The following is a 20,362-nucleotide window of genomic DNA, read 5'->3' on the forward strand; positions in this document are numbered from 1 at the left end:
TGAAAATTTAGATCTGCACAGTTTGACATGGAAAATTGGGCTTCCTAAAAATAATGATCAGAAAATTAAAAATTCATGATGACCAAAGAGAAGAAATCATTGTTTTAATCCTGTATAAAAAAAAAAATTGATGAACTAACTCTTTGCTCTAAAATGTATTCAAAAAAGAATTGACCCTGCTAAAAATAACTTTAGAAAAATGAAAAGTTAAGACAGAAAAATTTAGAAATGACTGTTTTGGATAACTGAATGAGAGGTTAGATTGTCCTAATGAATGTTAAGTCCAGAAAAATGTTTTTGACAAATTTAAAAGTGCTAAAATATTTTGCATAAGATTTTTATAGTCATAGACATGGAGTCAAAATATTCATAAATAACAATTAGATTAAAATGGTTAAGTTAGATTAAAATGGTTAAGTCAAAATATTTGGGTCAAAACATCCTATTTTATACATGGTTGGGATCATAAATTCAGTATTCAGTTATTTCTAATGTTAACTGCAAATTATGTTTTGATGGATGTGTCCTGTGGTGATTTCAGACAAGTAGTCTGCAGGTCACTCTGGAAGATGGTCACATTGAACTGAGCACCAAGGACAGCACCAGCCCAATTTTTAAGTCTCCTCAGACGTACATGGATGGTTTGCTGCATTACGTATCTGTAATAAGTGACAACGCAGGGTGAGTGGGCTTGTACTTCCATCCGGGTTCTGAGAGTTCTGTTATTTACATTAAATAGAATTCTCTTATATCTTGTTGCAAAATGTTTGTTCTTGATGCTAATGCTACTTTACTAGAAAATCTTAGTCTTCCTCCTTGTTCTATATCAACGTTTTCAATAAAAATAAATTAAATTATTGGATGTGGATCCATTGTGGTACATTCAAAATGGACCACTACATAGCAATGTAAAAGAAAAATCTAAAATTATATGGAATGACATGGATGAACCTTACAAACATAATGTGGTGCAAAAGGAGTCACCCATAAAAGAAATCATCCCCTATGATCACATTTCTACAAAGTTCAAAAGCAGGGCAAGTTATTCTGCCAGAGTCCAGGATGCTGGTTACTCTTGGAGAAAGAGGGAAGCTAGAGACTAAAAACCACCTCACAGTGGGGTTCTTGGCCTGGGGCGAATCTGTTTCCTTCTCTGGGAACTGGTTATTTTGGCGTTTTCATGTTACAAGACTTTTTTGAGTACAATAGGATATGCGAATTCCTGTATGTGTACAATACTGAGTGAAAGTGCTATGTGTAAAGAATACATGAAAGTAAATTTCAGTGGTCTTTAAGAACAAGTCCAGTCTAACCAGTGCTTTTAGGTAACAGATACCGAGTCTGGGTCAAGGGTGTAAACTGACCCCATGGCTTGAGCATCTTTCCTAGCAGGTCTCACTCGTGCTTTCCTCCTCTTTCAGCCTCCCGCTTCTCCTGGATGACCAGCCCCTCCGGAGGATCCAGAGGCTACAGGGCATTTCCAGTTCTGCGCAGTCTCTCCGCCTGGGTGGGAGCTCTTTTGAGGGTTGTATCAGCAATGTTTTCATCGAGAGGTGGGTGATCTTTTCTATGTGGGAACTGATGTGAACAGCCGACCCTCTGGACCTACCCTACTCCTGCCAAAATCCTAGTCAGTAATGTTCCCCCTACTCCTTCCTCTGGCTTGTAGCTGTGGTATTCAGGAGGGAGATACAAATATACTAGGACCCACGACAGTTAAGAATGTTATTTGTTGCTGGATGTGGTGGCACATGCCTGTAGTCCTAGTACTTGGGAGGCTGAAGCAGGAGGATCACCACAAAGCAGCTTTCATTTCTGCTCCTTTCCAGGTTTCTGGAGAGCCCTGAAGTCTTAGATTTTGCCAGTAAATCTACCAAGAGAGATGTGTCTGTAGGAGGCTGCAGTCTGAACAAACCTCCTTTCCTAATGTTACTTAAAGGGTCCACGAAGTTTAACAAGGCCCGGACCTTCGATATCAACAGAGTAAGTGTCAAAGCCTCACCCTGGCTTTATCTCCACTGGATGGATGATTCTCCTGGGACAGCCAGGTGACCGATGGTGGGAAAGGGGGGTAAATGGCCAGGTCTATAGGGCTCAGTGCCTCTGTGAAGTGGCATTCTTGGGCTGTCTGCCATTGCATTGCGCCACAATGACAAAACAATTTTCTTTCTGGCTTTTGTTTTGTATCTTTTTGAAAATTTGGCAGTTTTCAGCCACAGAACAAACAGAACTATAACTGAATGAAATGGGTTGGTCCTTGGTGAACACAAAGCCAAGAAGCACAACCCGGAAGTAAAAGGGTGAAGAAAGAAAGGTTTATTCCTTGCAACAAAGACTAGGGCATAATTCTCAGAGCAGTGCCTGTCCTTCAGGAAAGAAAGCCAGTGGCTTCTGATGGGAAACGCATGCACATTTATATTGAAGACCCTTGCCCTCACATGGAGAGGTGGGCACATTCCTGCACATGTTCAGCTGGAGATCATGCTTCTTCACACATTGCATGTTCAAAAACGGCAGACAGAGTTGGGTGTGGTGGTGCATGCTTGGGATCCCAGCACTCTGGCAGGCTGAAGCAGGAGGACTGCAAGTTCAAACCCATGCTGGGCAACTTAGTAATTTAACAAGATTTTGTCTCAGAATTATAAAACAAAAACAAACAAACTAAAGCGATGGGCTGGGGATGTAGCTCAATGTAAATGACCTGGTTCAATGCCTAAGACCAAAACAGCAACAACAAAAAGAAGGTGAACAGAAGCATTCTCTGGGCACAGAATGTAGCACTATGATGAAATTATAACGAGCAAAGTTTACTCTAAGTCTCCTAGAAGAGGGCTGAGCAGCCCTGATGGCTTAAACTAATTCCTTGTGGTTTCTCTGGAGAGCATTATCTGAATGGAACAAAAACCTGGAGAAAACATTAACAGCTCTTTAAAGCCCCGCTCCTCCAAAGTTAACAACTGCCCCTAAAAATTACCTGCCTAGTGGCTAACAGAACCTTCATAAGTTTCTGAATTTCTGTAGCTGATGCCTTTCTCTCCGGACAGCTCTGCTGTGTCTGCGTTAGATCCATTGATTTTTCTTCAGAATAGGAGGGCCAAGTCCCTCTCCTGCCTCATGGGGCGCCTGTGAGAAGACACGCATGCGCACTCAGGCCATGTCGAAGCTGTGGGCTTAACTTTGGCTGCTCATGAGAAATACCCAGGGAGCTTTGCAATCCCAGCTCAGAGGCTTTACGCGGGGGGACCAGGCATGCTCCCAAGGGAGTCCCGTGTGCTACACAGAGAGACTGAGAGGAAGCAGAGGCATTGTGAATTGAACGCGGGGTTAGGCCTTAAGGAAGTCCTTGCTGTGCCTGAGGCTAACAGTGTAACCTCCTATGTCTGAGGTCACAGTGAATAAGATTAATGGATAACATCAAGGCACCCCAGTCTGCTAGGCATTGCACTAAGCCCTCCAAGGGAATTTTCTTACTAAGTCCTTCACCTTGTGCAGTCCGCACTGTCACTAGCCACGTCTTGCAGAAAGGGGCTGCAGTTGGAAAGAGTGAGCAGTTGCCCAGCTCTCCCAGTCTGAGGTGGAGGTGGGGTCCCAGCTCCACAGCCTGCCCCGCTGGGCAGTGATCTGCTCTGCTCGGCCCACTTTTCACTTAACTTCAGCCGTGTGCTGTTTGCTAATCTTTCTGTGCTGCATGATGATTTGCAGAGTTTGAATGGATAACATATAAGAAATGTCTTATGCTATTGCAGAGAAATACACTTCATGAACCCAAATGTTTATCGTTTTACTGTTACCAGAGGAACATCTTTAGAACTGTCCCCTCAGAAATGAAGCCTTAGGTTCATTTTTTTATTGTAAGACTGATAACTATGAGAGGCAGAACTGGCACAGAGCTGAAGAGAAGGAAATAGACTCTACAGCTATTTAGAAGATAGAATATGCTGGACTCAAGACAACTGGATTTGGGAGACCAGGGCGAGATGGGACAATGTGAGGCAGCCAGTCTGGGTTGTTGGGTTGAGGAGATTCCATCGAGCGCTCCATGAAGATAGGAGGACTAGGATTTGGCGGGAAGAGACTGGAAAGGGAGTTGGTTGGTGGTGTGCCAGGTGTCCATTGGAGGCAGTGGATAGGACCAGGGCTATTTCTGTGGGAGATGTTTGTGACTGCATTAATTTTCCCTCAGTTCTGTGCAAGCCACAAATTAGACAGAAGATGTTAGTTCTACCTCTAATAGCCCCATAGCAGAGAGACTGCAACAAGCTTAGGGCTAAGTACTGGCCCTCTGGGTCAGAGTTCCTGGGCTTACATTGGGCTTTATCACGGGTTATATCCGTGCCTTTGAATAATTACTTAAACTCTCTTGCTCCAGTGTAAATGAAGTTAAATAATCGTCATATCTCATGATGTTGTTGTGAGGGTTAAATGATGAAATAAACATAAAACACTTGGGAAGGGGCCTGGCATGTAGTTAAGTATGTAATGTGTATTAGTTATTATTACTATGCATAATAATAACAACAGCCTAAAGGAGAGGAACACAAAATGCTATGGGAATGGTGCAACAGGGATTTTCTTATCATGGAAATTAGGGGGGGTCTTTGGTGGGGGGTGACCAGGAGCTGGGGCTCCTGAGCATGGGTCAAGTTTAGTTGTATGAATACTGGTGTTGTGTGAGCAGAAGCCCAAAGCTGGAGACAGGATGTGGGCAGCGCTCATAGGTACAAGACACTTTGCATGCATGCTCTCTGATCCTCCCCAGGCTTCATGCTGTCCCTTTCTGTTTGCACCACATCCTACTGAGAGCAGAAGAAAATACCAATTTCATAGGCCAGGAAACTGTGTTTCAAACATTTGCCCAAGAACACCCATCAGTAACTGGTAGGGTCAGCATTTGAACTTAGGGCTGTAGAATCCCAGAGAATATGCTCTGAAGGCCTCTGTAGGTTGCGGAAGCAGGATAAACAATGGGAAATCTTCTGGAGGAGGAAGACAAGGGCAGAGGGTAACTCCAGTCACACACTAGCATCAGATTGGGCAAACCTTGCATGACCTGTGTGAACTCTGACCATTTCAATAACCAGTAGAAAGCCATTGAAAGGTGTGCTTTAAACTACTTAGAAGATTAAAGATTATGAAACTGGCAGCAGCCTGTGGCATGGTTAGGTGTAGGGAAATTCTAGGGGCAAAGAGTTAAACACGCAAGCTACTACAATAGTCCAGGCAGGAGAGTCAGACCGACTTTCAGGGCAGAGACACTAGAGAGGCAAAGAGTGGAAACAAAATAGGTCCTAGAGAGGAGCAGCAGGAAGTGAAGACCAGGATTGAAAGAGGCCAATGAGCTGGGTTTCCTTGATGACCAAGACTTTGACCCTGGCTTCTTTGAAAGATAATGAGAATTAGGGAAGAGTTGGTGGCAAAGGGTGATGACCAAAACGGTTCATCCTGGTGCTCCTGTTAGTTTTGATTGGGTCCACTCACCTGCCCTGCTGCCAAAGCTCCAATGAGTGGCCAGGAAGGGGAGATGGCAGTTCTGTGGCTCCATGTCCCACTGGCTGGCTACAGCTGCCTTGTGTTGCTGGCTGTCTAGGGCACGTCGCTTCTTCCAGTGCTCCATGATGATGCAGGCCGCTGGGTATCTGCAGGAGCAACAGCTTTCCAAAAAGACCAGATTCATATGGGGTGAGAATAGCACATGTCCTCCCCAAGGAGAGCAAGAGAAAGGGGGATGTTTAGAGGCTGTGCAACTTTGTCTCCCCAAGGACTGACCCTCTGCCCCTTCCAGCCCTGTGTATACCTCTCTAGAGGCAAAGCCATGCTAGGACACTGACTGGCTGCAAGAGTGCTATGGAGCTGAGGCTAAGCGCTGGCTTTCCCTTGTCCCCTGCTCTATGCCAGCCAGTGAGCTCCAGGAAGCACTGTCAGTGGGAACCTCCTGTCCCCATGGGATTATTTGCTGGAGAGTGAAAAATTAATCCAGATGCTTGGCAAGACAATCTTTCTTCTCTGCACAAACCAGCAACTAGCACCCTCCTCCTGTGCTCCTTTCCCATGCAGATGTTGGGGGATGCACCAGCGACCTCCCCCAGGAGCATGGAAGTGTGGCAAGATGCGAAGCTTTGCTCACCGCCAGTTGGGACGCAGAATCACAGAGCCCTCCAGTTTGGGGACAGTCCCACCAGCCACTTGCTGTTCAAGCTTCCCCAGGAGTTGCTGAAGCCCAGGTATTTTAAATTTTCCTGCTCCAGGGCCAACTCAGAGTGTGACTGCGATTGTTCCTGGGGATGTCTGGCTGGCACAACATTGTGCCCCTCTCACAGAGGAAGGTGGCATTACCATTCTTGTGAAGAGGGGTGGCAGCTCGCACAGAACCGCAGGGGGGAACGTGATTGCTGGCCATGTGCTCCCCGCAGCTGGCGTGCAAATGTGACGTGTACCACTCAGGGGCTGAGACAATCAGTTAGAAATTGACAGTGTTCTAAAAATAAGGCTGATTTTGTTCCCAAAGCTGCTATTTATTTCTATGACAAATCATCTTCCCTTGGTTTCTGTAGCAAAAGGAAAAGTGTCCTTTTAGGAAGCCTTGGTGGCAGATAGACAGTGTTTAGAGAATGCGTTCCGACTTTTTGTGCCAGCCCGCTGCATCTCTTTGGTGGGGGAGGGAGTGAGCAGAGATGTTAACGATGCCAGTAGAAAGAAAAAAACAAAACTTGTCATTCTCAGGTGGTTTGAAGGAGGCGTAAAGAAAAGGGTCCAACTGTTCCTTCAAGAGTTCTCTGCAGAGGCAGAATTTCAGGGGTCACGGTGACCTGGCTCTCAGTCCCTAGTCAGTCACACACTGGCTGTGTGGCCTGAGGCTGCGTGCCAGCTCAGCTGCTCGAGACTCAGACGTTCAGATGCAAACAGATGGGCACTGGGTTTATTGTGGGAAACCCAGGGAAAGATGACAGTGAGAGGACAGGTGCCAGCAGGGGGCCAGAGAAAACCTCAAGCTGGCACGGGGCCTGCTGACCCGTGAGGAGAGTTCATGAGGACGAGGGCCAGTACAGGGGCTCAGAGTGCGGCACAGCTCTGAGAAGTCAGCCAGGCTCGGGACACCCCAAGCAGAGGTCACCCCAGAGGGCCCGGTGTGGAGCCCAAGTGGCCCAGCTCTAGTCTGCCAGCCATCCCTGGCTGGGAGCAGCCCAAGTTGTGGCTGCTGATCCCAGGGCAGTGGAGGCAGCGGCCAGGGCACTGTGCCCACAGCAGGGGCCCTCAAAGGGAACACGTCTTCATGGCCACCACAAACCATGAAACTTAAATTTTCAAAGTCCAAGCTTTCCCGCTGTGCCTGTCCCACCTGTTCTAGCGAATCGTGACCACTCTCTGGACCTCTGTTTTCTCTTCAGTCAAATGGAATTGATTCTGTGTCCCTCGCAGGAAGGTGAGGCACTCAGTGAGCCATGGGCATGATTCACCAGCAGGTAGATGTGAAGGTGAGGGACGAATTGAATTCTGCACTGACGCAGGCCATGATGGTGCATCCTATAATCTCTGCACTCTGGGAGGCTGAGGTGGGAGGATCACAAGTTAGAGCCTGGCTTGGGCAACTTAGCAACTTAGTGAGACCCTGTCTCAGAATAAAAAAAAAAAAAAGGAAAAGGACTAAGGATGTAGTTCAGTGCAAAGGCCCTGAGTTCAATTCCTAGTACCTAGATAGAAAAATAAAATACTGCATTCAGTAGAGGAAATCATCAGGCAGTTCCTGTCTCCAGGGTCAAGACTTGGGATCTTTCATTTGGCAAACTGTGCTGATAGAAGACTGAGGCAGAGGGAGGGGATTGTCCCTCAGCCCTCCCCTGGTGCCTTCTCAGTGGCAAGGCTCACCGCCAAGCCCTGTCCCTGATCAAGCTGACCCTAATGACTAAACACCAGCAGCCGCAGATACAGATGCTACCCGAATGCTCTCTCCCCAGCCCTGGCCCACCCCTCCCCCACAGCTCAGCCCTCTCCCCCTGCACTTCCAGTGAGGGAAGCTAGCCAGCTTTTTCTGGTGACTCAGTCCCCAGATTCAATCCTTTCATGTCCAGCTCTAAATTATACATCATCAATGAAAAAGATGACATTTAAAAAGTTTAAATAAAATGCAGTCCATCATTTGTAAATACAAATTTCAAACTATTTGAGTGCCAAATAGCGTAGCAATCAAATTATATTTTCAGGAATTACAGGCTCATATTTTTAGGAAGCTGCAAGTATTTTACCATTCCTATTCTGATTTCATTCTAGCAACGTTTGACTCTCTTTCCAAACTGGTACCATCACTGTAACCCTAGGGTGGACGCATGAAAGTGTGATTTCCCTTCTCCGCCTCTAGCCATGAATAGTCAAAGCTACAATACTATGTTCTGGGATTTGAATTCACTGCCGCCTTTTCGGGGTGTTAGTCAGTTAGTCTTTTCTGAAAGAAAATTGCTTTAAGAAACAGTTCTGGGAAGTAAATGTCAAGTCTGATTACCCAGCCCACATGCGCGAGGTGCTTTCCCTTCTGGAGCGCCTTCCAGGATCGCCTTCCCTCTGCCAGCCCTCGCCCTCCCGCTCTCCACGCTCGCAGATACAGCCGCTGCCATCTGGGTGGTTTCATGTAACAAATACGAACTTCTTTTTCCTTTTGAAGAATGTTCCCCTCCAGGAAACTTGCTAATCTGAAGATTACATCTCAGCCTCACAGTACTGAAAAGCAAAGCGAATGAACAGTGTAACTTTTCCTTCCACTTCTAGGTTCTGCCTCCAGAATTTCTATTGATTGTTTAATTCAATTCAAGAATTATTTATTGAGTCCCTCCTCTGTATGGCGCACTGGGGGTGCAGCTCTAAGCAGGACCAAGCTTGCTCCTGCTTCAGTCCTATGTGCGCTGAGATAGTAGGCTCAAGCAATGCAAGATGACAGCCAGCTCTTACCTTTGTCTCTACCACCTGTTTCTGCCATATCTTTAGGATCCCTCTCAGGGCATCCGTGGACCATGTACAGCTTAAAAATGAACCACCATCCATATCTGCACATCCAGATCCCAGCATAGAGCCTTATCCTTGCTACACACTTGTTAAATATGTATTGAATAGGAGTGGATAGATGTAAGTTTCCATAGACTGTAAATCTTGCTCAGTCAGATGTACAAATGCCATGCAACCATCCATGCTAATGAATGTTAACTTTCAACCTCCACTTTGACTACACAATATTTAGTTCCTCTTCCATCATAGATGAAGCATGAGCGTTGGTGGGTCATAGAGATAGGCGAATCTTTACTTCTGTGCATTTATGTTAAACATTCATGTTATGAGTCTTACAGAGAGAAAGTGCTCATCTGGTGCTTGGGTCACATCCTTATTCACTGCTGATCCCTACTCCCCCTACAACTTCCCTCTCTGGGAATACACACAAATAGAATGCATATTCATTGGGCTTACAGACTTCGGGCTACTAAGTGAAACAAGCCAGTCACAATAAAACAAATACTGTATGATTCCACTTATATGAGGTACCTAGAGCAGGTAAATCCATGTGGGTAGGAACTAGAATGGTGGTTTCCAGGGGCAGGGGTGAGAGAGGCAAGGGACATGCCTTTGCTCATGTACTGGAAAAACGGGTTTGGGTACATGTACCTCACTCTCCCAGCTATGAGATACAGAAAAGCAGTAACAAATCCCTTTTCCTTCTTGCTGTTGCTTTCTTTTCCCCACAGGTCAGAGTTTTCTGTGGACATACAAACAACCTCCTCGGGGGGCCTGGTGTTTTACACGGGGACCAAGAACTCCTTTATGGCTCTTTACCTGTGGAAAGGACACCTGGTCTTTGCTTTGGGGGCAGAAGGGAAAAAGCTGAGGCTCAGAAGTAAAGAGACATACAACGACGGCAAGTGGCACACGGTAAGACCTTGGCTACCTCACTACACTTTGAGCATTCTGAGAAATCTGAAACCCAAAATGCTCCCAAATCCCAAAATTTTGAGTAACGACCTGGCGCCACGGTGGAAAATTCCGCACCTGATCTTGGGTTGTGGTCAAAGTGCAGGCAGGCCAAAAACATTGCATAAAATTGCTTTTGGGTTTTCATGTATATAGTATATATGGATGTAAACGGATTTTGTGTTTAGACTTGGATACCCTCTCTAGGATATCTTATTACGTACATGTAAATATTCTAAAATCCAGAAAATCTGAAATTTCCAACACATCTGGTCCCAAGCATGTCTGATCAAGAATATTCAACCTGCACCTGCAGCTGAGGTGAAATTCACTGTCTGAGGAATGGAAAATAGGACCCAGCATCCTTCCCAGGAGAGCTTGTGTGGGTGGAGGCGTTGGGCACCAAGGTGCTGGGACTGCTGCACACACCATGTGTTAATGATGCCCTAAATGCCCAGGTGGACACAGCCACTGTTCCTTAGACCCCCTCCATCCTCACTGGGCTGCTTTATTCCCTGGCCTACATCCAACCTGCTTCCTGGACCATCTGCCTCTTGCAATGGCCACTTTCAGGCTACCTGAATGCCCTCCCCATCGGACAAGCAAAAAGACCCACATCCCTAGCAACCCAGCTCTGGCCTCAAGGCAGACCAGATTTTTAAAAATACAGTGTAACTCCAGAGGGATTTTTTTTTAAAACGAGAGAACTGATACTCAGCTAATCTAAGAGACTTGACAAGTTGTATTCATTTAGTCATTCAACCAATAGTTCGTGAGCTGCTCACTGGAGCACATAAACACAAAACTCTCAATATAACACCAGACACTGGCAAGTGCTTGCAGAAGACACTAGAGCAAGGCCAGGAAATGACAGTGCAGGGTAGGGAGACTATTTTAGACCAGGGAGTTAAAAAAGGCCTCCTGCAGAGGGTGAGTGTCCTATGAATTTATACAGGTGCTCCAGGCAGAGGAGGGCAAAGGTAAGGACCTCCAGGTGGGAGTTAGTACGCTGTACAAACCACAGAGCTAGGAGCAGTATTGGAGTGGTAGGCAGGGCCAGATTGTTAAGCTCTGAAGGACAACCTGAGGACTTCGGATTTCATTCCAGGTGTCTCTGCAGCTTTGGAAGAGGCTTGAACTAGCCAAGCAGATGGGTGTTTTTTTACTCTCATCAGCTGAAGGAGTAGGGAGGTTAGAAGTAGAAGTAGGGACTCTAGAGAGACCAGCCTGGAAGTGCAGAGCTGGGGTCCGGATGGGCCCCAGAGGCAAAGCAGAGGGCTGGCCGGGGCGCACAAGGACTGGGACAATGGAGCAGTTGATACCGCAGCAGTCTGCCCAGTGGTGGGCATTTGCTGAGGTGGAGAAGGTGGAGAGGAGGCTGTGTGACCCAAGAGTAGAGTATTGGCTGAGGAAGACGAGGAGCTCAGACATGCTACCCTAGTGTCCCAGACAGGAGAGACTGGGGGCTGCAGCTGGATGTGGAAACCGCAGAGATGGCAGAGTCCACACAAGGGCCCAGGAGTCCTAACTGGAAGCAAAGAGCTGAAAACCCTGCCCCTTGTGTTAGAAGTGGCTGCACTCTTCTTGCTCCAAGGAGCCTCCTCAAGGGCGCAGACAACTTCCGCTCCTCTCAGTCTACTTAAACTGCTGTTTCCCTTGGTTGCAAAGAAGCTTGCTGATTTCTGTGCCTCTGGTTGCCCACCTTTGGTACAAATTTCCAGATCAACTGTATCTGTTTATGTAGTTTACTTTTGAGTAATGTTTTATTTATCTGTCCTTTCTACTTAGTTTGTTCAATATCTAACACAATCTCACAAAACAGTGGTAATGAGAAACAGAAGAAAAACATCTCATTTTTTTACAGCAATCAGAAGGGTAGGGAACTTTAAAAAAAAAATGTCCTGTGACTATTAATAAAATACAGCAGCACATATCAGAGGTAAGAACTTGACTCATGTGTTTTCTTGACTCTGCAGGTGGTGTTTGGGCACGATGGTGGAAGGGGGCGCTTGCTTGTGGATGGGCTGAAGGCCCAGGAGGGCAGTTTGCCTGGAAATTCCACCAGCAGCCCCAGAGCACAGGTTTACCTGGGGTGGTCTCCATCAGGGAAGCCAAAGGTAAACATAGAACAAGTTCACGTTATAATACAGCCATTGTAATGATATAAGATGTTTAAGAATCTCAAAATGCTTTAAATATTTTTTTAATATCAAATGTTCACAGGGCCACAGAGAAGGACCCCACTCCTCACTGAGAAGCCTTCCTGTGTTGGGTGCAGGTTGACACAGGCACCCACATATGCAGAGAGTGCAGGCCTTTGTGTCTTCATGCACATGAGGCCCTTAGCTCCTCTCCCAGGAGCTGCACACACGTTTAAGGCTGCAGGCTGAAAGCAATTTTGGATTAAGGCAGTGAGGCACTTCAGTAATCTGTGCCACCTGGCCATCTCTGCTGTACTCAGGCAAAGCATTTACTTCATAGTTTGCTATTGAGCTGAAACGTGTTGTTAATGGTCTTTTCTCTCTTTTTCTCATAAATGGAAACCTAATGTCCTTGCCATAAATAGTACAAAACCATAACAATAAATACACGGAAATGAACCAGTGTTATTAGCTCAGTAGTGTGGCCTGTGTCCCCTTCATTTGGAGATACAGGCGCTTGCCAAGTGACCAGGGAGTGTTGAAGACATATTAGCGCGACGCTGTAGTTTACCCCTTGTCCCTCTCAGGGCTAGAGGGAGAACTGAAAAAGGAAGAGGGCTCGGGGTGTAGCTAAGTGAGAATAGGCTTGACATACATAAGAACCTGGGCCCCACCCCCAGGACTGAAAGAAGAAGGGAAAGGAAGAACATACTGACTATATATGCAGCTCAGTGTTATTCAGTATCTGAATTTTTAAAAAAATGTCAAGAACCAAAATTGGGAACCATGAGCTAAGGGAAAGACAGGACCCCTCTGTCCCCAAGGAGGAGGGACACTTGACTGGGTGTCTCAAGCTCAGAGGTTGGGCTGATCCACAGCCTGAGGGCCTGCTCTGTGCCTGCCTCTCCCTCATCTCTCCTCCCTTCTGGCAGAGCAGTAGTCGCACCTGGATCATTTGGGGTGGCCTCACTCGCTTGTCTTTCTTCTCCTAGATTTGCTCTTTTCTCCCTCAAAGCTAAGTAAAATGGTCCTATCAACAGCTCAGGCCACAAACCATCCTCCACCCACATGCAGGTTTTGCCCCTTTCCTTGACAGCTAGTGGCACATTTCAGTCTGATGTTTGCTTGCAGTGAGACAGGGAAGGACCCAGACTCAAATGCAGGTGGAGAAATGGACATAATTAAGGCAGGTTCTCCCCACCAGCTTAGACTCCAGGGCTTCAGCCTGATCTAGCCAAAGCCAAAGTCTCCATAAGACACAGTCTGATGCAATGGAATTTTGCTTGAGGTTTGTGCCAAAGCCCCAGCAAGCAATAAAGTATTATTTTGCTTTCTCGTATATAGTAACTTTTACATGTATATCTGTCTTGCTTACTTTTCTCTTGTTGCTGAGACAAAATACTTGACACCTAGAATTAAGGAAGGAAAGGTTTATTTAGCTCACAGTCTGTGGAAATTTCAGTCCATACTCGGCAGGCTCCAAGGCAGGGTGGCACATGGCAGAGGGCAACCATTCAAGGCAGTGAAAGATAGCAAAAGCAGCAAGAGCAAGACTGGAGGAGTGGTGGCGAGCAGCCTATTCTTCTGCTTAAATATGCAAACTATCCACCCCAGGGTGGGTGTAGCACTCACACCCATGAATCAATCATAAACTCTAGAAGCCTGCACCATGATTACATGAGGCTTTGGGAGGGCAGCCAGACACAAACCATAACAGTATCATACACAAATTATCCATGGTTATATTCTATGCACAATAACCTGCATGTAATATAAGATATATTAATTGCTATGGAGGATCCTCACTATTGATGCTGACTTTCCCTCAGACCTCGGGACCTATCTTCCTCTTGAAGAACTCACAGGATTGGGCAGCTATTCAGGGGCACAATTTGGGTATACCTGGGTAGGTTTATGACCTGGGTAGGTTCTCTTAAAGCTATCTTAATCATCCCTGGCTCCCTAACATCTGGGGCAAATAGCAGCACCCATTGCAATATCCTTAACAACCAGAGTTCTTTCCACAGCCTCCCACAACCAGGCACGTAAACCATCATCTTAGCCTTCCTCCACACCCTCCCCAGTGGAGCTTTCTCCCCTTGGTCTTTAGGATTCAGGGGCAGGTTATGGCTATCCTGGGAAGTATGCACTTCATTCTAGATTCAGGGTTTTCAGTGGGTGGCAGGACTCAAGTGTGGACCTGGAAATGGATATAATTAAGGCAGGTTTAATTACTAGCTTGGACTCCAGGGCTTCTTAAGAAACTAAAACTTCAGAAAGAGAGCAGCCAACAGTTTATCATTGATGTGAGCCCCACTCTCATCTCTAGCATCACCAATGTCTCTCAGTGTTACCATATCATGCATCTGTTGTGTGGGATTCCAGAGCCCTAAAGGCATTTATTCTAGAAGAGAGTTGGGCAATTTTTATGCAATGATTCTTAAGATTTTTTTGAGAATTTTATAAATGTCTGGAGAATCTATGAGCATGTTACAGTCCCTCTTGCCAGCAAAATGTACATGCAGAGAACATCTGGTATATAAAGGGATTGCAAATTCTCAGAAGCCCAGCCTTTGGCCCAGGTGAGGAGCCCCTGTTCCAGAGCAAGCCACAAGCCCACCCGGGATGTGCACCCAGAATGTCTTATTTTAACTCCACAGCACTTGTGCTTTGTTGGTAGTACATTGAGCTGAACAATGAATGGAGCGGTTTGGCTCTTCATTATTTTTGGAACATTTTGGCCTCATTTTCCAGTCAACTGCCTTGCATTATTAAACTCTCACCCCGGCTCATGAAACCTCAAGAGTGGTTCATACCTGCAAAGTGATGGTGAGAACTGTGAACAGTGATGTGGAAACTTCCGCCACACTGCATCTCACTGTGTATGTGGCCCAGGGTCGGGTTGACCCTTCTTGTTCTTACTCCAGCACCAGCCAGCAACTCCACTGCCCCCACACCCTGCACACACCCACCTGGCCTGGAGATGCCTTTGAACTTCAGCAAGCCACCAAGCAGCTTGTAGACAGGTTTTCCTTGACACTGTGGACAAGGAGCCAAATTGAACAGGCAGAACCACCTGACTCTGCAGCAGGAACAGTAAATCTTCTTTTTCCAGCTAGTGGCACTGACCCTACGCTTGGCTACTCCATGCATTTTGGGGAGTTGTAGGTAATAAACTCTTTCTTTTCTGCTCGGTTGCAGATCCTCCCCCAGAACAGCTTTGTGGGATGCCTGAAGGACTTTCAGTTGGGTTTAAAATCCTTGGATTCCCCTTTTGCAAACGTTGGGGTGTCTCCTTGCTTGAATGGCTCTTTGGAGAAAGGCATTTATTTCTCCCAAGGAGGAGGCCATGTCATCCTGGGTAAGAAGCAGTTTGGTAAAGTTCGTATCTCTGAGTCTATCTTTTGTCTTCAGTTATAATGGTTTAATTGTTTGTTTTTTCCTTTGCAAAGCTACCTCGGTGCTGTTGGAGCCAGAGTTCAAGCTTATGTTCAGCATTCGCCCAAGAAGTCTCACTGGGCTCCTGATCCACATTGGAAGTCAGGAAAGACAGCACTTAAGTGTTTACATGGAGGCAGGAAAGGTGCGTAGCAGTCTGGTGACCCTGGAGTGGGAAATGGAAACCAGATTCCATTTGTGAAGATTATAGCAAGTGAGGGCCCAGCAGAAGGCGAGACGAACACCTAAAGTTAGCCTTGCAGATGACTTACCATTTTACTTTAGCAAATAAGTTTATCATTGTGGTTTTTGTTCTTTGTCTTTAAAATTGGTAAAACTTACACATTAGGGGGAATTCCAGCTGCACCACTTAGTTATAGAGCCCTTGGGAAATTTCCTAACCTCTTTGAGACTTGGTTTCAGTATCTATGAAACAAGGGTAGTAATTCTTGTATCCCTGGGCCCTTGTCAAGATTAGAGAAACTTCCATGTGCGTCATAAATATCCATTTTCCTTTCTCCTTTTCACCCCCATCACACCTCTTATTCAGAAGGGCGGTATCAGAATTGCTGGGACAGGTTCTCCCCACCCTTCTTACCATGTCATACCTGCGCCCACGGCCTTGTGTCCCTGCAGTCAGTCTGGACCCTCTTAGTCTCTCCACACAGGCCCAGCCCCCTGGTCCCTCAGCTGAGCTGGTCACTGGGCCCCACACCAGCTTGGCTTTGGTTCCTCATGGATTCCTGCTTTAGTTTATGCTTCTTCTACCCCATCTTTCCCATTGCTCACAGGCCTGGGTCGATGTCTCATTTTCAACCACCCAGTTACATCGCCTTCCTTCTCAAAGATGTCTCTTTAAAACCAAATTCTTTCAGGAAGCTGATCGTAGTGGGGGCCTTGAGTCAAAAATTAATGCTGTGCTACTTTCTTTCATCTCTTTCTTTCCACTATTTATTAAATGTGAGGGGAAAACAGCCCCAGGAGGAAATAAAATGGCCCAAACTCCCCGCTACCCCTTGTGCTGAGGGTTGAAGCCAGGCCTCTTGCATGCTGGGCGAGTGCTCTGCACCGAGCAACCCCCCAGCCCCTCGCACATTTTCTACCTTAGTTGTGGACATTACGTCTGAGCAGCTCTCCTGTCACCCAGAGAAGCGACACTACCCACCTTCCAGGAGGTGGAGACGAAACTAACTTTTTAGAGGAGGGCTGGGAGGGGCCCCCAGTGAATGTCCCTGCAGAAGAACTCATCTCAAGGAAACAAAATCAATACCTGATGAGATTGACAGTGACATTATTTAGCTCAAGAATTGCCTGTAAATAGACAGTCCATCTAGCCAGAGGCAAAGTAAACATAAGTTATTTACAGTGGCACCTACTATAGCCCTGTCTTATAATTTGCCTTGATTCAACCTTGGAAGATCCCAGAGGAGCCCCTAACCAGAGAGTGGGCACCGACGCATGTCCAGTATGGATACACTCTGTCAGCTTGTTCAATGTCTTGGTCGTAACTGACTGGCCCTTACCACAGACTATAGGCCACCACCAGCACTGTTGTCTTCCAAACTTCATATGTCCTTCTCAGCAGTCACTGTCACATATGAAGTGCTAAGAGGGACGGCTGGTGCTCATCAGTAATCCTGGAGTAGGGCCGTGGGGGCAGGGTGTGGCTTGAGAGGAGTGGTTCACTGCCATTGCCGTTACTAACAACTTCAGGCAGGGCCTGGGTTTGCACCTTGCTTGCCAGGAGTTGAGGACCATTACAGCGCCTGCGGGCTGTCTGTATGGCCGTGCTTCAGAAGGGAGGTGGGGCAGAAAAGTTCTCTATACACACCTTTGGCAGGAAGTAGCAAGATGCATATGTGTTCCAGGTCACAGCCTCAGTGGACAGCGGGGCAGGCAGGATGTCGACGTCAGTGACACCAAAGCAGTCTCTGTGTGATGGACAATGGCACTCAGTGGCAGGTAGGACACCCAGTTCCCTACCGTGCACACACCAAGGCAGTCTCTTTTCATGTGGATCTGAATTTCCCAAAGGCGGCCTCTGTCCAACATTCCCAGTACCTGACCAGGTCAGCCCACCAGCTTAACTTGTCCATTGCCAACCCCACCGTGTTGATGCAATCATAGCTGCTGCCTCCAGTTCTCCATAACTTCCTGAGTTGGGGAATTTTGATGTGTGTGTGTGTGTGTGTGTGTGTGTGTGTGTGTGTGTGTGTGTTTTGAGCCCAGCAAATGGATATGTTGTATTAGTTTTCAAGATAATATAGCACTGTAATTTAGGTTTTGGATTTGAAATCAAAAGGAAAGAGGTGAAATCTCAGTGCCATCTTTTATCCTGTGTGACCTTGCGCAAGTGATTTAAGTGCTCTTCACCTTCAGTTTCTTCATCTGTACGATGGAGATAAAAGTAGCATACACCTCCCAGGGTGCGGACATTAAATCAGATAGTGTGTGTGAAGTGCTTTGCCTCATGTCCAATAGTAGAGTAAGTGTGTGCTCCTGCTATTGTATTGTTAAGTCTCATTGCTGGGTTATTTTTTCAACAATCAGTTAATGTTAATGGATACTGTTTAGGCAAGCTAATGGTGGAGAGCAAGGGGATCTTCTCAAATAGAATCTTTATTTTATTAATAACTCATGAGTATTAGTTTAGAGACATGTGAACCTGTATTTGCTAAAATACCTTTTGTAAAAAACAATCTTTTCTCAGCTAATCTGAAAACGAAACACACTGCAATTGGCTAAGATTGTTAACATGGGAGGAATTTGCTTCCACGGACCAAAAGTGTGTCGACTGCCTTTGGCATTGTTTGCAGAAGCCATTGCCAACTTAGAAAGTAGCTGAGGTCTTGTGACATGCGCATGGCCTCTGGAGATGAGATACCAGGGCTTGAATCCCATTTCTTTATAAACCAAGCATCTGGTCATGTCCTGAGTACGTCTCAGCCTATTATCTGAGAAGTGGAGATTACAGTGTCTTCTGCAGAGATTCATTTTAGGAACCAATTTGGTAATGTGTACAGAAGCACCACATGCTGTCTGGCACTAAGAAGCTAGGTGAATTTATTCCAAGTTGGCCACAGGTCTCACAGGAGTGAGTTAAAAATGAGGCCAGTAGTGGTACCACAGTATAGGAAGGACTCTCCTTGGTTGACAGATTTGACCAGCTTTCTTTCTTCCAGTCACCATCAAACAACACATCCTGCACCTGGAACTGGATAAGGACAACAGCTACACAGCTGGGAAGCTCACCTTCCCACCCCATAGCACCCAGGGGTTGCTACACATTGGCGGTGTCCCAGGTGATGCTCATCCTCATTTCTTTCATAGTTGTGTTGCCTAATGCCAGCTCTTAACATTTTCCTTTTACCCCAGTAAAGATGATGGCCACCACGTGGGTAACTGGCAGGGCAGGCCTTGGCTGGAGGGTGACAGTGAGGCCCTTTGTCCAGCACTTGGGGAAATCCAGTGCCTAGTGAAGGCCACATTACTGTTGCCACCCCTTGCCCCAAGCCTTCCACTTGTTTATAAGCCTCTCTTAAGAGGCTGCATTAACCCAGAAACCTGATATCAGCAAAGGATCAGACAGAAAAGCTGATCTCTCCTCCCCAGGCATTTATTCTTGCTGCTGAGTTATTAGGTTTCATGGGGCCAGAATGGGAGAGCTGGGCAGGTTGAGATGTAGGCAAGTTCGAGACTGGAATTTTTCATGGAAAGAACCTTTTCATTCTTCATTGCTTCATGTCCTTCCAAGTAGTCCATCTGGTTGTTAATTTCATAGTCCTTTCATGACCCATAAAAAGCAGCAGAGTTCAGAGGTATTGCCTGTTGATTTGGACTGTGGAACCCCCTTCTCTGAAGAGCTGAGGAGTCGCCTTGTTGCTGATTTATTAGAGCAGGCACAGTGTCAGCCACCTGCTTGAATAGGAAGAAATGCCTGGGTGGGATGGACCGTGGGGTCTCCTTGGCTCTTTCTTATAACTCTGTTTAAAACTCAGGGTGTGTTCGTTTGACAGTAGGATGTATTCATCAAATGCCTCTTGCTTTTTTCTTTCAGCCAATTTGAAGACACTGAACCTCCCAGTGTGGAGGTCATTTTTTGGTTGTCTAAAGAATATTCAAGTCAATCACAACCCTGTCCCTATCTCCAAAGCGATGGAAGTCCAGGGCATTGTCAGTCTGAGTGGCTGCCCTGGCCACTAACCCCAAGCTACCACACTGTGGGAAATTCACCTTCAGAAGCATAGAGGACCCAACACTCCTCCCTCCACAACTCAAAGTCATTCTTGACTCAAGACACCATCACGTCAAGTCTACAGCAAATCTAATTTTGAATTCTGACCATGCTCATAGACCCATCATTTTGGCATTCAGTACTACATATTATCGCATACAAAAATCTCACTTCTTGAAGAAGATGAACAAATTGTTATTCAAATGTGCACACAATACCTTTGATAATATTTGTCACTAAAAATTGTGCCTTTAAAAGAACTTGTCAAAAATAAATTTCTTTTAGAGCACTTTAAGAATATGAAACTTTTACATATGTTAAAGGGTTGTAATTTATGAGGTTAAATAAAAGCAGTGTACTTTTCAAATTATATGCTTTTGAGACATAAAACCAAAGGCTTGGTGACCGTTGTGCGGCACAGTAATTCCTTCGCACCTGGTCAGTGTGCTACCTACAACATGGTCTTTCTACAAGTAATGATTGAGCACAAAGTGGGAGGTTCTGTGTTTTCTCAGCACGTGAACTACAGTGAAGTGTAGAAGGTAGTTCTGCCCTTAAGGAATATTCAATTCAATTGAATATTCATAAAGTAGTAATTAACAAA

General features: G+C 46.1%; 1 protein-coding gene across 1 annotated transcript in view; it reads left to right on the forward strand.

Annotated features, from left to right (window-relative positions):
• Lama3 (laminin, alpha 3) overlaps positions 1-20,128 on the forward strand; it is a gene marked incomplete at its 5' end in the record, with an annotated part of 381,164 nt that extends 361,036 nt beyond the window's left edge. The window contains 11 exon segments of the mRNA XM_013504299.1: positions 542-681; positions 1,422-1,553; positions 1,830-1,983; positions 6,055-6,221; positions 9,723-9,906; positions 11,922-12,062; positions 15,288-15,447; positions 15,539-15,669; positions 17,393-17,486; positions 18,707-18,826; positions 19,582-20,128. Of these exon segments, the coding sequence (XP_013359753.1) occupies positions 542-681; positions 1,422-1,553; positions 1,830-1,983; positions 6,055-6,221; positions 9,723-9,906; positions 11,922-12,062; positions 15,288-15,447; positions 15,539-15,669; positions 17,393-17,486; positions 18,707-18,826; positions 19,582-19,727 (1,569 nt within the window).
• Positions 20,129-20,362: the final 234 nt, after the last annotated feature.

The sequence above is a fragment of the Chinchilla lanigera genome, unplaced genomic scaffold, assembly GCF_000276665.1.
Source record: "Chinchilla lanigera isolate Chin_1 unplaced genomic scaffold, ChiLan1.0 scaffold00001, whole genome shotgun sequence".
Classification (NCBI taxonomy): domain Eukaryota; kingdom Metazoa; phylum Chordata; class Mammalia; order Rodentia; family Chinchillidae; genus Chinchilla; species Chinchilla lanigera.